Raw genomic sequence first — 14,752 nt, 5'->3', positions numbered from 1 at the left:
GTTCTGCTGGATGAAGGCAAAAGGAGAACTCCCAAAAAGTTTACCAAAGCTCTTTTTTAATACAACAATACTTTTGTAGTTTTTTTTAATTTATAAACAGGTTATAGCTCTTTTTTAATACAACAATACTTTTGTACTATTTTTTAATTTATAAACAGGTTCTTTTTTTACATTTGTGTAGCTACAGCAACAAAGCCAGGAATAATAAAACGATCTGGGGGATAAACTCTCAGAAAATATCAAAAAGGATGAATTCTTACATTCGTGAACTCATACAATCTCACTGACAATTGGTTCCTAGAGTCAGGCCTATTTTCCAGGATCTGATACTGAACACAGGCTTGCAAGCTGCTACATGAGGGCACAGAGCACAAAAATACAGACAAAGGAGTATGCAGGACACAGAGGTCTCAAAGGTTCTTTTGTCTGTCTTGATAATTTAGGACACGTTATACCAAATACACCAGAGTAGTTTAAAAAAACAAACAAAAACCATCTCACCTTCACATAACACAAAAAAAAAAAACATGTAACAAACTGCAAAAAAAAAGTGAATAGGGAGGAAGAAATAAGAGAGGAAGGGTTGGGATTTAAATTGTTTGGTTTACCCTTACTCACCAGGAGATTCTCCTGACACATCTGGAGCTTGAGCTGACTCTAAAGAAGAAACCACACTGACAGCATTCGTAGGAATACCCAGAGTAGCTGCAGAAGAGCCAATGGTTGACTTCTTCGGTGGTACAACGACACTCCTAGGTGAAGACAAAAAGTTAGTAAATAATACTATATGAAGGTTCACGACATCATGATCCTTGTTTATACATTTAGTATGTACACGTCTATGACCTGTAAAAGTACCATTCCTTCTCTCTTCTCTTTTTCCATCATCTTTGGCAATCTACCTTATCCTAAAGAACACTTCACCCTCGTTTAGTTTTTACGGTACACTTAAATATCTCACCCAGTTCTGCAAAATCCCTGACAAACAAGCACACAGTTAGAAGATCAGCAGGATAAGTGACCTGCAAGCAGGTTTTACTTTTCACTTTATTTTTCCCACCATGGGGTATAAACTTGAGTCAGCTATTTACAAAAGATATCACAGTACTCAAAATGAAACATTTAGATAAATTATCAATGCTGAAGGTTGCCTTGATAGTGTACTACTTCTGGTATTCTAACACAGAAGACCAATTGAAAAGGATATACTATAACTAAAAACAGCCTGACACATACCTGTGTGCACATACACTCAAATTCCTTAGCCTTATTTTTAAGATGTGTGAATTGTTGTATCTCGTCCGTTGAGTTTTACGTATGTCACATATCAAAACATTCTTTGGGGTTGAAGAGAGCATCTCCATCTTTTATACAAGTTAAACACCAGGCCTCATAGTCAGCATTAAAGATTACACAAGAAGAAAAGATGCCAAGTGACAAGCTAGGCATGGAGATTTATGTCATACGTTACTAAGACATCTATTTATGCTATACCAAATTCAATTAAATTGTAGTACTTTATTCCAAATACCTAAAAGGCCTTGTTAAGCATACATTAAAGGCATTTTTAATTGCAAGTTAGCTCCATAAACATGCAAAAACCCTGCTAATGAGGTAAAGGGTACAGCTGATATATAATGCACTCCCACAGCAGCGCTTACTTTTAATTACCTGGTGTTAACCATAAGCCGAAAGTCTTCAACATTCAATTTATTTAATCACATCTTTTGTTGACAGTACTATAACTACACACTGAAAGTATTCCCTTAATAGCTTTAAAATATTCATTTCCTAACTAAAGTAAGTTAGAAACTGGACCCAAATTCAAGTGTGCTAATAACAACCAAAGAAGTTCTGTCAAATGTTTCTAAAATAGTTCTTGCTAGAATAGGGGAAAAGAACTGTATTTGACTCCCTTCTTCAGTCCAAAGGATGTCACCAAAGCTAGCCCAGTGATTAAATCAGCTCTCCTTCATGGCAGGAGTAGGCAGGCACCACACTTGGAGGTAGGACATGTCATATCATTATAAGGGTGACTGCTAATGTTAACTATACATTACAAAAATAGAAGCAACAACACCTGAGCCCCAAGCCAAGATATTGTGCCTAAATCATCAACTTTGCTCATATGTTCATGGCGGTTTCCCTGAAACACGAACAATGCACTAAAAAAAAAAATAATAATTCATGTCATTATACTGTCTTCTAAATTATAGCCACGTTACCAGTTAATTTTGTATCACCCAGCTATAAGAAGGGGAACTCTTGCCCAAGATTTTGTGAAATTCACTGTCTGGAAACTGTTATTCATATTCTATAACGCACTTTCAATTATCTAGAAGGCGCTGGGAAATTAGTCCATGTTTACTGAGTACAAGATGCACCCACACACAGGAAACTTTGGGACATTTCTCCATAATTCCTGATCCAGCACTGAAGTCCAGGTGTGTTCCTTTACAGTTGTTTTTTTTTTTAACTGCAGAACTATCCAGTTCAAGAAATACCCTTCAGTAATATTAAACCCAAATTGTATGTATATTACATACCTAAATATTACATATATGTGTTCATTCATGGGGACTCTGAGATCTCAGTGCACAAGCTGGGAGTATTTTTTTGCACAACCAGTAAGTTAAACAGAAACAGTTCCCCATTTGCTGCTAACCAATACACACATGATTATACTGGATGCAAGGTGACATGGGAGAATATTTAGTGACAAATTTGGGCGCACGTGTAGATGGACATTGTGCACATGTAGGTCGTGTCTGTTCAAAACATAGCATTCATACAATTAACTTTAAATTGGAAAACACCAAACTGCCCTCTGGGGCATAAAGACAAATCTTCTCGAGAAGTCTTCTGTTTCCAGGGCGTAAAGTCAATCAGAATTGTCTCAAAACATGAAATCAGAAGAGCTGTGTCCTCTGAATGCCTACGCACGCCACTGACCCTACTCTGACTAAGACAAATCTTCTCGAGAAGTCTTCTGTTTCCAGGGTGTAAAGTCAATCAGAATTGTTTCAAAACATGAAATCAGAAGAGCTGTGTCCTCTGAATGCCTACGAACGCCACTGACCCTACTCTCTGACCCTACTAAGAACCCCAGGAACTACCAAACAGATAGGATTTTAAGATGCAAAGGGCAAGCCAGACACACACCTTAAACAAATTGTACAGAAATGGCTGACCTTTCACAACTTTTATACATTAGAACCGCCCTGTTTCAGATTAAAATATAGAAGTGAACGTGCTGGAAGGGTCAAGAAAGAATTTTAGAGTAGGAGTAATTTTTAGCACTACTACAAGAAGCTCCTCAAAGGGCAAGTAACAATATGGAAGCAAAGAAGCCTGTTACCTTAACACTGTTTGTCTGCAGCAGACGACAAGTGGAGACAAAAGAAATCCCAGCTACAAGAGTGTTTCATTTTCTGTGCTGTTTCTGACCCAACACCATATATTCTCATTCCTTCCTGGAAACTTCTACTGACCTTCACCATGCTTAAGTGTAGTTGCACCGAGGGAGTAGTTTCAGCAAGTTACCAGACTCTCTCCAGCTACCCCAGGAGAGGTACATTCACACAAAGGAATTAGACATTTTCATTTTGTTTTCTCCCCCTGGGCTGTGCCAGAGAGCAGTAAATAGTACCTTTTGCCTTTTAAGATCTTTTGTATGCCTCCTCACCTTCAAATCTGTACAAGTTTGGGAATATAAATGCAGCTGCTACTCTCATCTTCAGTAACTTACTTTCCATGAAGTATATAAAAAGAAATTATATTCTAACATTTCCATTATAATTTTCAGTATCTAGCAATGGCATTAGCTTTAAGGAAGGTACTCTGATTATTAGCTCGAGGAATATGGCACAAATACACACAGCTGCAAAGTAGAGCTGTTAGCAGGCTTTTCTTTTTTAATTACCCACAACATCATTCCTTTTGCTTTGATTCCAGAAATAAAAATGAGTAAGCACAGGTTTCAAACTTTGAAATATAGAAGAATATACACTGTCATAGAAAGAGTACACATGGGTGTGCACATGTTCCAGACACAGCCACCACATGCTTTGAGCAAGAGACACTGAATCTTACAAAATTTTCTGAGAACCTTAGGGGTTTTTATCATATCCCACTGAAAAAAAAAGTTTTAGCTAAAACAAATTTTTAAAAAAATATCTACTTCATAAATTCTACGATAATTCTGATGTTTAAAGGTCATGTTAGATCTTGGTCCCCTCCCTTACAAGCTTCCTTAAAGGAATCAGAGTGTTCAAGATGCACCACAGCCCAAGACTTCTGCTGTGCTCCATAACTACTCAGTAAGATAAAAGGCAACAATACAGAAATCACTGCTTCACATTAAAAAATCTGAACCTTGGAAGAAAACAAGAGTCTTTGAACAACTCACCATAAAGTTGTTTCCTTGCTTCAGACTAGTTCTGAACAGAATTAAGCTTAGATGTGATCGTCAACAGGCAACTGAACTGATTCCAATTTTTCCAGCCAAAATAAAATAACCAGTATTTCTGGTGAGGAAAGAAGGTCCCTTCTCCTGACAGCTGTATCAATTTGAAGCATGCAGCCAAAGGGCTGGATATTGTCCAAAAACATGATGTAAAGAAACCTCAAGGCCTGAATGTACTTTCTCTCTGTCTTCTGGTCAGTCACCGTGCCTTCTGATTCAAAAAAGCCTTAAAATAGTTCAAGAACACCAAGGTATGAAAGGTTCTCCAAGGGATGAAAGTACAGCTCGGCAACCACATACAGTTTCATATTTGCTACAGACTGGAAAGCAAATTAAGATACTTGAAGCATAAGCATTGGATCATGTTTCTACATTTACATTCTGAAATTCAAACATTTTTCCTCCTTTGTGTAGTAATATCATATTTTCTCTGAATATTTAGGTGGAAATGCAACCATGTTCAGACAAATATTTGCCATTAAACATCAACGCTCCTTTGTGTTCTTCTTTCAAAAGATTATTTACATACTAATGAAAGTAAAATGAATGCAACTGGCAGAAAGAATGTATGACAGAGTGGAAAATCAAGATTAAATATTGTAGTAAATAAACTATGCAGAAAACATTGAGTGTTTAGCACATTATTAAATCAGGTAAATTTGTCAGAGAAGTGTCTTAAAAATTCATGTGTTTTCTACTGATCTCAAGAAATAGGGCACTTGCTTTTACAGAGTGCACAGATAAGACAGTCCCTTTTTGTAAGCATTTCTTTAAAAGTTAAATATCGCTACATATGTGAATAAAATACTCATCAATAAGAGGCCTCAGAGTGTATTTCCTTAGATCCACAAAAATAATACATTTTTAAAAACATCTGTAATCGTGCGTTAATTTCATCAGAGGAACAAGGTACATTACACAACCTCACGTATGGGTAGACGTGTGTCACAAGGGAAGAAAACTGCCAATATATTTTACTCCTCAACATTCACATTATCACACCATTTCAGTTAACTCTACACTTTTGGGCTACATTTGTGTATTATAACATCCATTATCATAATATTCAGATGCAGGAGAGAAATAAACTAGAAAAATCGCACAAAATATACTCTTAATGTGCATTTCAAGCTGACCTTAAGCACTAGAGTAAAAATGATAGTTTAGTTGCCTCATTTACATGACCGTATTAGATGTTTGCCTTTTTTTAATTTAAAATCAAATCTTTAAGGTTTAAAGTAGGAATTTCCAGCACGTGAACTGATAAACGTAGGTCAGGCATAGTGAGAACTAGCCACCATAAATACTTCTTAGCCAGAAGGTCAGTGTGTTATTAGTCCCAATTATGCTGACGTGTAAGAAGCCTTCGTGTTGCAGACAATTATTCACTGCTGAATGAGCACAGAGCACTGAGCTGAACACTCACTTCCATCACAGACAAAGCCTTACACAATAATGATCTATTCTGCCAAATTCTATAAGGATTTACTTATTGAAAGCTTTCCTGGTTTCAGATCACTGGCTCTTCTCTTTCAACAAAAGATACAAAATATCTCTAAGTATCTCCTAAGTTTTGAGTAAAATTTCCTAAATATTTATTTTTTTGAAGTTGGCAAGCCTGCAACTAATTTAAAATATATTTTAAGTTACAAATTTTCCTTGGGTGTGAGTCAAATATTCCTAATACAACATGGGCCAGGGCAAACCTCACTATAATTTAAAAATACTTACATGAGTTCTAATTCCTCCTGACATGCAGGAATTTATACAGATTTAATTCTTAGCATTCCATTTTTTAGCACTGAACAGCAACACAGGTGACTGTTTGCCTGTGGGATGATGGTTGCAATTCAAAAGCAAAAGAAGTGAAGTCTTGTGCCAGGCTACCAGAGCCATGCCCACTGCAGGGCTCCTCCGCAATGAGCAAAAGAACAACAAAGAGGATCTGAGACTTATTTTTACCTCTAGTTTCCTTTTCACTGAATTTCACTGAAATACTTTACTTTGTGAGCCAGGAAAGCTGCCTGCCACCTCCGTGTCGTTCTATGGGCTCTGCTGTCTGGAGATGATACCCATTCTCTTGTACCTCCCTTGAAACACCCAAGGAGAAAGGAAGAACAAGAGACTCTCAAAACCGTGACAGATCAAAGTGAGGGGTGGGGGGAGACAAGAGATGATAGAAAGAATACAATCAATTTTGCAACAGACAGACCTTTAAAATCAGCTTGGCAAGGAAAAGACTTCAAATGGTTTGCCTCTCCAGCTCTGGCAGAATTGTTGGTGTGCCAAAGAGCTCATCTCCTCTCTCTACCCATACCTAGTAGACTTAATCCATATCAACGATGAGTTTATTCTTTTTACATTTGAGGCCTAAATTAACCAAGTCTAAAATGTATTCCTTCCATATAAAAAAAAAAAAAAAAAAAAAAAAAAAGGACTTTGATTAAATTTAACTGAAATACCACAACCACCCCATTGCAAAGGCACATACATGCCACTGACTGACAAATGGGTGAACATAGGCTGAGCTAAACTCAGCAGCTTAGAGATGATGTTCCAAAAAAGATAAAGAAGCATATTAACGTACCTGTTCCATAAGTTTCAGCTTAGCTGCAGATTTAAGTTCTACGGTACAAGATCATGACTTCAGAGCCTATATTCCTCTGAACCCTCAGCATCAACTTGCTATACTGACACAACTATTGAATGTTTCCACCAAGAGCAGTAAAAGCCAAGAGAAACCAAGGTTTTATTTTCAATTAAACAGTAATCTCTCTACCCATACCTAGTAGATTTAATCCGTGTCAACGATGAGTTTATTCTTTTTACATTTGAGGCCTAAATTAACCAAGTCTAAAATGTATTCCTTCCATATATAAAAAAAAAAAGGACTTTGATGAAATTTAACTGAAATAACCACAACCACCCCATTGCAAAGGCACATACATGCCACTGACTGACAAATGGGTGAACATAGGCTGAGCTAAACTCAGCAGCTTAGAGATGATGTTCCAAAAAGATAAAGAAACATATTAACGTACCTGTTCCATAAGTTTCAGCTTAGCTGCAGATTTAAGTTCTACGGTACAAGATCATGACTTCAGAGCCTATATTCCTCTGAACCCTCAGCATCAACTTGCTATACTGACACAACTATTGAATGTTTCCACCAAGAGCAGTAAAAGCCAAGAGAAACCAAGGTTTTATTTTCAATTAAACAGTAAAAATGTCAAGTTATGGGTTTTATTATACTAACTGAAGAGAAATGGTATTTCCATCATTTTAATCCTAAACTTTTTGGTTACTACTACTTCTGTTTTATTTAAATTTGCTTGCAATATTCCCCCCCCCCCGCCCCCCTTTTTCTGCAAGATCACTACAAAATACGAAAACTGCTGCTTTAGGAGACACTGAAACTAGAACATTAATTTACGTCCCCACGGATTTTGGGGAGAAGCCAATGCAAGTCTTGAACTTTATCCTGATAAACCCCTGGCACCCACTAATCACAAGATTGCATCTTCACATAAGATAAGGGGAAGATTTTTGGCATGGGAATGAACACATACACCTAGTTGTTTGCAAAAGGCTTGCAACCTGGCAGCCTTTCAGTAAGGTTTCACTCACATAGCTGTTACTGTATACTCTCCAGCTATGGCTGGGAAGTTGATAATCCTTAAGATATGAGGAGAGTTTTGATTTCTGACACGGCATTCCTGAGATAAATTCAGGATCAGAGAGATGCTTTGAAATTCCCAGAGATACCCCACTGGTAAACTGCTACATGGGAACAACTTTTAACAAAGTGTCTTTAAAAAGAAAAGATGAAAAAAAAAAAAAAAGTTAACTCGCAGAACTTGTGTTTGCCATCAAACAATATATTAAATGTAAACCAGACACAGAAAATAAGAGACCATCTCAAAGCCTGCTTTCCCAAATTTTTGCAATATACCTCACTATTTCTGTATATCCCAGAGGTAAGAGCTACTATTTCCAACTCTATTACCACTTCTTGTAAAAAGGTTTTTTGTTCCCTGATACAATCCCTTTCCCCTGTTGTCACTAGGTGTCATTTTGGCACATAAACTTGTCTTTTTGGCAGAGTAACACTATTTAAAGACAGAGTCACCTTCAAGTGGTCATGAAACTTTGCCATCTATATAATTTTAAATATAAATCTTTCATATACACAGTTACTCTGTACTTTTGATTAACCGATTTATTAGCTAGTTAGCAACATGCCTTTATCATAATCAACGTATTTACCATAGATGCAAGATTGTGCACGTCACCACCAGATGATAATTGACAAGAGGCAACATTTCTACATCATCAAGTCCACTTTTGTCTACCTGACATACCCACAAAAGGAAAGAAATGAAAAATTAAGCCACCTGGAAAGACAGAGACACTGCCATTTGCGAGGTCATGTGCAATTGCTGAAGGACAAAATATTTTATACTAGTTCACGACCTTTTCCTCTCATTTCTAGCACCACCCACTACACACAGAAAGTCTGGAAGACTGTGGGACTGGAAAAGTAAGAGCAAAACGACTAGTTCAACTTTTTGGTGACTTGCTTTACAAAACATACTGCAATTTAAAGGTTTTGGGGTTGTTTTGTTTTTGGGGGTTTTTTTTGAGTGATTTTGTAACTATACAGAAAAAAGAACACAAAATTGCAAGTGACTGAAGGGCTGCCTGCCAATGCCCAGTATTCCACTAGTGTACGTTATCAAATTAAATCACACAGCTGCCTCTGATAAGAAAGTTTTGTAGGTGTAATCCACCTATGTCAGATATTAGGACTGCAATTACTTCCTGCCTAGTTAACCTGTTTCACACCAATTCAAATCAGATTGGCACAAGCACTACAAACCTTCAGTTTTAGCAATAGCTAAAAAATAATACCTAGCACGGACTTCTGCACCAGATCTCCAAACAAACATTCGTGTCTCCACCTCTCGGCAATGAACAACAAGAACTTCCTGAGGAAAAAACATGAGCCGCTAAAACATTCTGCTATTTCACATCAACTGCCTGCTTGCTGCAAAGAGAAAGGGTAAGCTTCAGTGGGAGGGGGCTAAAAGCACTTGGGCAGCAGCAAGGAGAGGGGCATAACATTCTAATTCAGTGTCCCTCTTCCCCCAAATTTCCCCCTCTGCCACCATCCTCCTACTGCTCCCAAAACCAAGTTCTCCTGTTCAGCATCACAAGCAGGACATCGTATTTCATAGAATCATAGAATGGTCCAGGCCGGAAGGGACCTCCAAAGGCCATCTAGTCCCACCTCCCCGCAGTCAGCAGGGACACCCCCAACTAGACCAGGTTGCCCAGGGCCTCGTCGAGCCTCTCCTTGAATATCTCCAGGGAAGGGGCCTCAACCACCTCCCTGGGCAACCTGTTCCAGTGCTCCACCACCCTCACAGTGAAGAACCCCCTCCTGATCTCCAGTCTAAATCTGTTCCCCTCCAGCTTGAAGCCATTGCCCCTCGTCCTGTCACTGCAGGCCTTTCTAAACAGGTTCTCCCCAGCCTTCCTGTAGGCTCCCTTCAGGTACTGGAAGGCTGCTATTAGGTCTCCCCGGAGCCTCCTCTTCTCCAGGCTGAACAACCCCAGCTCCCTCAGCCTGTCCTCGTAGCAGAGGTGCTCCATCCCCCTGATCATCCTTGTGGCCCTCCTCTGGACCCTCTCCATCAGGTCCATGTCCTTCTTATATTGAGGGCTCCAGACCTGCACACAATACTCCAGGTGAGGTCTCACCAGAGCAGAGTAAAGTGGCAGAATCCCCTCTCTGGACCTGCTGGCAACGCATCTTTTGATGCAGCCCAGGATGGGATTGGCCTTCTGGGCTGCAGCTGCCCACTGCCTGCTCATGTCCAGCTTCTCCTCCACCAGCACCCCCAAGTCCCTTTCCTCAGGGCTGCTTTCCAATCCCTCACCCCCTAGTTTGTATTGGTGGCGAGGATTGTTCCGGCCCAGGTGCAGAACCTTGCATTTGCTCTTGTTGAACCTCATGAGGTTCACCTGGGCCCACCTCCCCAGCCTGTCCAGGTCCTTTTGGATGACATCCTGTCCCTCTGGTGTATCGACAACACCACACAGCTTGGTATCGTCCGCAAACTTGCTGATGGTGCCTTTAATCTCCCTGTCTATATCATTGATAAAAATGCATCACAAGCAGGACATGGTATTTCCTTTGAGAGAAGAGCAAGGGGGCCAAATGCTAGCACTCACCATCTCTGCCTCATCTGGTCAGACAACCACCACCACCATCTCTTCCCCCACTAGTGATATGGCCATCTGAGCTGAGAAGACATGTTGTGACAGCAGCATCCATACCCCTGGCAGAGCTGCCCTCTTCCCTTGGGCCATCTAGGTTTGGTAGTTTGGGCATGGCAGTCATAGACTGCAAAGACATCAGAGCCAGAAGGAGTTCAGGAATAAGCAGAGGATGAGATACTGGTATGGTAACAAGGGATCTCCTTGCACCAGATTCAACTGTAGGATTTCTGGATGTGACCATGGCTTTTCTAGAGGCAGGAATACAAGTGTTCTGGGATTCTTTCTTTTGTTCTTGGTTTTCTTGTTGGTTCAGGGAATCCTGAAGAAGTAACAGTCAGTACGAGTAGTGAAAGACAATCTGATCTCCTATACTTGAGAAAAGTCAAGAAGCTAATGAGACTGACACGTAGGGGACACCAAGATTATTATCAGGAAATAGGATAATTTATTGGCCCTCTTACCATATTGCTTCTGAGCTGTAACATGTACGGAGACAGAAGCGTTAACTCTTATAAAGAGGGGCTGGCTTCAAGACTTTCAAGTATAACCCAATCGCCGGTTATTTTTAATTTCCACAGCCTTTTTTAGCACAAAATATAATGCCACAGAATCACAGAATCTTCTAGGTTGGAAGGGACCTTAAAGATCATCTTGTCCAACCGTCAACCTAACTGACAAAAATAGACACCCACACAACAAACAAGGAGCATCATCACTAAACCAGACCTCCCAGCACTACATCAACCCGGCTTTTGAACACCTCCAGGGATGGGGCCTCAACCACCTCCCTGGGCAGCCCATTCCAATGCCTGAGAACCCTTTCCGTGAAAAAATGTTTCCTAATATCCAGCCTGAACCTCCCCTGGGGCAACTTGAGGCCATTTCCTCTTGTCCTGTCGCCTGTGACTTGAGAGAAGAGACCGACCCCCACCTCTCTACACCCTCCTTTCAGGGAGTTGGAGAGAGCAATAAGGTCTCCCCTCAGCCTCCTCTTCTCCAGGCTGAATAACCCCAGCTCCCTCAGCCTCTCCTCATAAGACTTGTTCTCCAGACCCCTCACCATCTTTGTCGCCCTTCTCTGGACCCGCTCCAGCACCTCAATGTCTTTTTTATGGTAGGGGGCCCAAAACTTGCAAAGTGTATTTTCAGGATGAACCTAACTGATGTTGGTGGTCAAAGGTTCCACTTGTACTCCTTGATAATATAAAGTACTAGAGACGCTGTACGTGAGATCTGGTGAACTGAAATGTGAATTTTTCTGTTCCTCACAGATATCTTAAGCGAAAAGAAACAGCCCAAATATTTGAGAAGTTACATTACCTGTCAAAGGAATGGAACTGTACAGGCTGCTCAGCAGCTCCATCACCAAGGACTCCAAGGAAGGTTGGTGGCAGAAGAGCAGCATCCACTGCAGTCCCATCAGCTGGCATGCTTACCAAGCTTCTCAGGATGTCCTTTACATTGACATTTTTTGCAGCTGGCACAGAGGTCGCAGGCTTGCTGTCCTCAGTTTCTGCCTCCTGAGACTTATTCACTTCTAACGAGAGTGTGGATAGTACTTCACTGATTGCATCTGGACCTGCACTGACATTCAGAGGTCCTCCTTCAGCAGCACTCCCAGAACTGTTTATTTGCCCTGAACCTGGTTCCTCCCCAAGACCGGAATCCCTTCTTCGTATGGATGCAGTACTTTCTGCATCTTCAGGGGTGGCTGAAGCACCGAGAGCAGCAGATGGGTTTTCTGCATCTGTTCATATCAAAAACAGATAAAAAAACACATTTTAAGTTCATTTACAGGATTGCATTCACCACATCGCTCCTAAAGAAGTAACACCAACAGGTGACAAGTGAAATAACATAGCTATAAGTATTTCTTCTCTCCTACTTAGAGATTTAGCATTATCTGTAAGTATTTCAAGGGAAACATAGAATAGAAAAATTTCTTTCCTATTTCTGAGAAGCCTGAAAAGTTATCACATCCAAAAATTGAGAAAAGAAAACAGAAGATATTGACTCAAAAGTCAGAGAGTGAAAATTAATCGATTGCCCTAGAGAAGAATAGGAGAAAGAACTCTTATAGCGGATATGAAAAGCTGCCAGTCTATGCTTATGCATACTCAACCTTAGGCAAAATAGTAGTTTCTGCAACAATCATTTGTGAATACTTAGCTACTTCAGTGAGATTAACCACCTCTATACAGCTAAATCAACATATAGATTAGGTTTTTCTCAGATCAGAAAAAGACACACACAAATACTGAAGCAACTTGCACACCATAATGCTTTTAATTTAAGTGGTTACAATGAGCCTATTTCTATACAATCTCACATGAACTTCTACAGAATTTTAAGATGCATAAGCCACATTATTTCATTTGGCCAAATAATTAACAGTTCACCTGTAGGACAAGTTTCATTAGTCTCATTCTCTGATTCCTTGAATGACTGGCTATGGTTTGGTGGTCGTCTTTCATTCTGGGGTTCCAGTATATCTCTGTATTTCGAAACCATGAGCACAGAAATAAAATATACAACAGCCAAAGCCAAAAACTGAGCCTGTTTGCTATCCTCCTGTAAAGAAAGGACACACACACACACACAGATTTTTCCATTACAATTTCAGCAGCACGTTTATTTTTCTGTAAAGTATGCCCAGCGCTACCATAAACAGACCAAGAATAAGCTGATATGTCAACAATGGAAGAACAATATTCTCTAGTCACAGTTTGTCTCACCTATAAAGCTAGGGACTACAGCAATTGTATTCAAGTGGCACTAATCCTTTCATTTTTCATTTATAAATATGACAGCTTTGACTAAGGTTGTGGTTTTTGAGTACATGCTTCGAATTAGTGCAGGGACTAAGTCCCCTTTATTTATTTACAGGTGTTTCCTCTCTCACATTTCCTCAAACGTGCCAAGATATTAACAGCACTTGCTGTGAAGTACAACCAGGCAAGTGTATTCAACAACACTGTAAAAGCATTTATGAACCATTAAATATTAATGAAGGAAATGGAACAAATTCCAGAACCGGTGTTAACGTTTTATTTCATCATCAGATTGTCCAGGTGGACGCACTGTACTATGTACAATTTCAACAACAACTGGTAAATATGCACTTGCATTACAGCTGTAACTTTATGAAGACGTGGTAAGAAAATCTTAAAAACAAATTTTAATATGACCCATGCCACAGATCTGACTAGACATTATAACTTAGCCCAAGCCTGTTTTTTTTTTGGCTGTTGAAGGAAGAAAAACTTTATACGCGTTGGGATCGCAGGAGAAGTAACTAGTTGGATCCTCACTGACCAATCAGTAAGAGAAAGAGTGTTTGGGGGATTTTTCCCTCCCCCATTTACATAAGGGCTCAGGTCACATTCAATTTTTCCCTCTGAGCAGTTCCAGAAAGTAAATTAAACTATAAAGCTCATTTTATCATGATTGTAGTGCCTATTGAAGCCCCACATTCCATGAAGACTTCTTTAATAAGCTGCGAGAAGTTTATGACAAGTTCTCTATGAAGAGCTAGGCAACACAGCTGGACTGTATCTGTCACACTGAAGAAACAACCTATATTCCCCTTGGCTTGACCAAAATCCTTAACTTTCATAGAACAAGATAGAAACAGCAAACTATTAACAGGTCAGCATCAGGCAAGTGCAGTGTAAGATTGATGGAACTCTCCCTACAATCGTAAGGATTATAAAGAATTTTCTTGCTAGATGAATTTTTGCAAGACAGTTTCTAACTGTACTTTCAAGTTGGGATCCAACACTACCCCTTCCCTTATTTTTTCTGCTAGAGGTTTGTAGAGATCCTTGAAATAAAGTCCAGATGCTACTGGAAGTACCACTACCAGTAGTGAAGTGGAATCCACCCGAGTTCCTCCTATGCAAGCTCACAATTCTGTGTGCTGAACCCAGTGTAAGAAAATGCATGCAAATCAAACAAAGCATTTAGATGCAAGTATAAGCAGCTTAGACAGAAACGATTCGG

At 39.8% G+C, this 14,752-nt stretch overlaps 1 protein-coding gene across 1 annotated transcript in view; it reads right to left on the bottom strand.

The window, feature by feature from the left end:
* LRBA (LPS-responsive vesicle trafficking, beach and anchor containing) overlaps positions 1-14,752 on the bottom strand; it is a 464,550-nt gene that overhangs the window by 351,071 nt on the left and 98,727 nt on the right. The window contains exons 28-30 of the mRNA XM_014950036.1: positions 13,150-13,321; positions 12,071-12,497; positions 619-752 (exon numbers count right to left, since the gene is read on the bottom strand). Of these exons, the coding sequence (XP_014805522.1) occupies positions 619-752; positions 12,071-12,497; positions 13,150-13,321 (733 nt within the window). The remainder of the gene's footprint in view (positions 1-618; positions 753-12,070; positions 12,498-13,149; positions 13,322-14,752) is intronic.

This window comes from Calidris pugnax, unplaced genomic scaffold (assembly GCF_001431845.1).
Source record: "Calidris pugnax isolate Ruff unplaced genomic scaffold, ASM143184v1 scaffold42, whole genome shotgun sequence".
NCBI lineage: Eukaryota > Metazoa > Chordata > Aves > Charadriiformes > Scolopacidae > Calidris > Calidris pugnax.
This window is presented reverse-complemented; position numbering and strand designations above follow the sequence as displayed.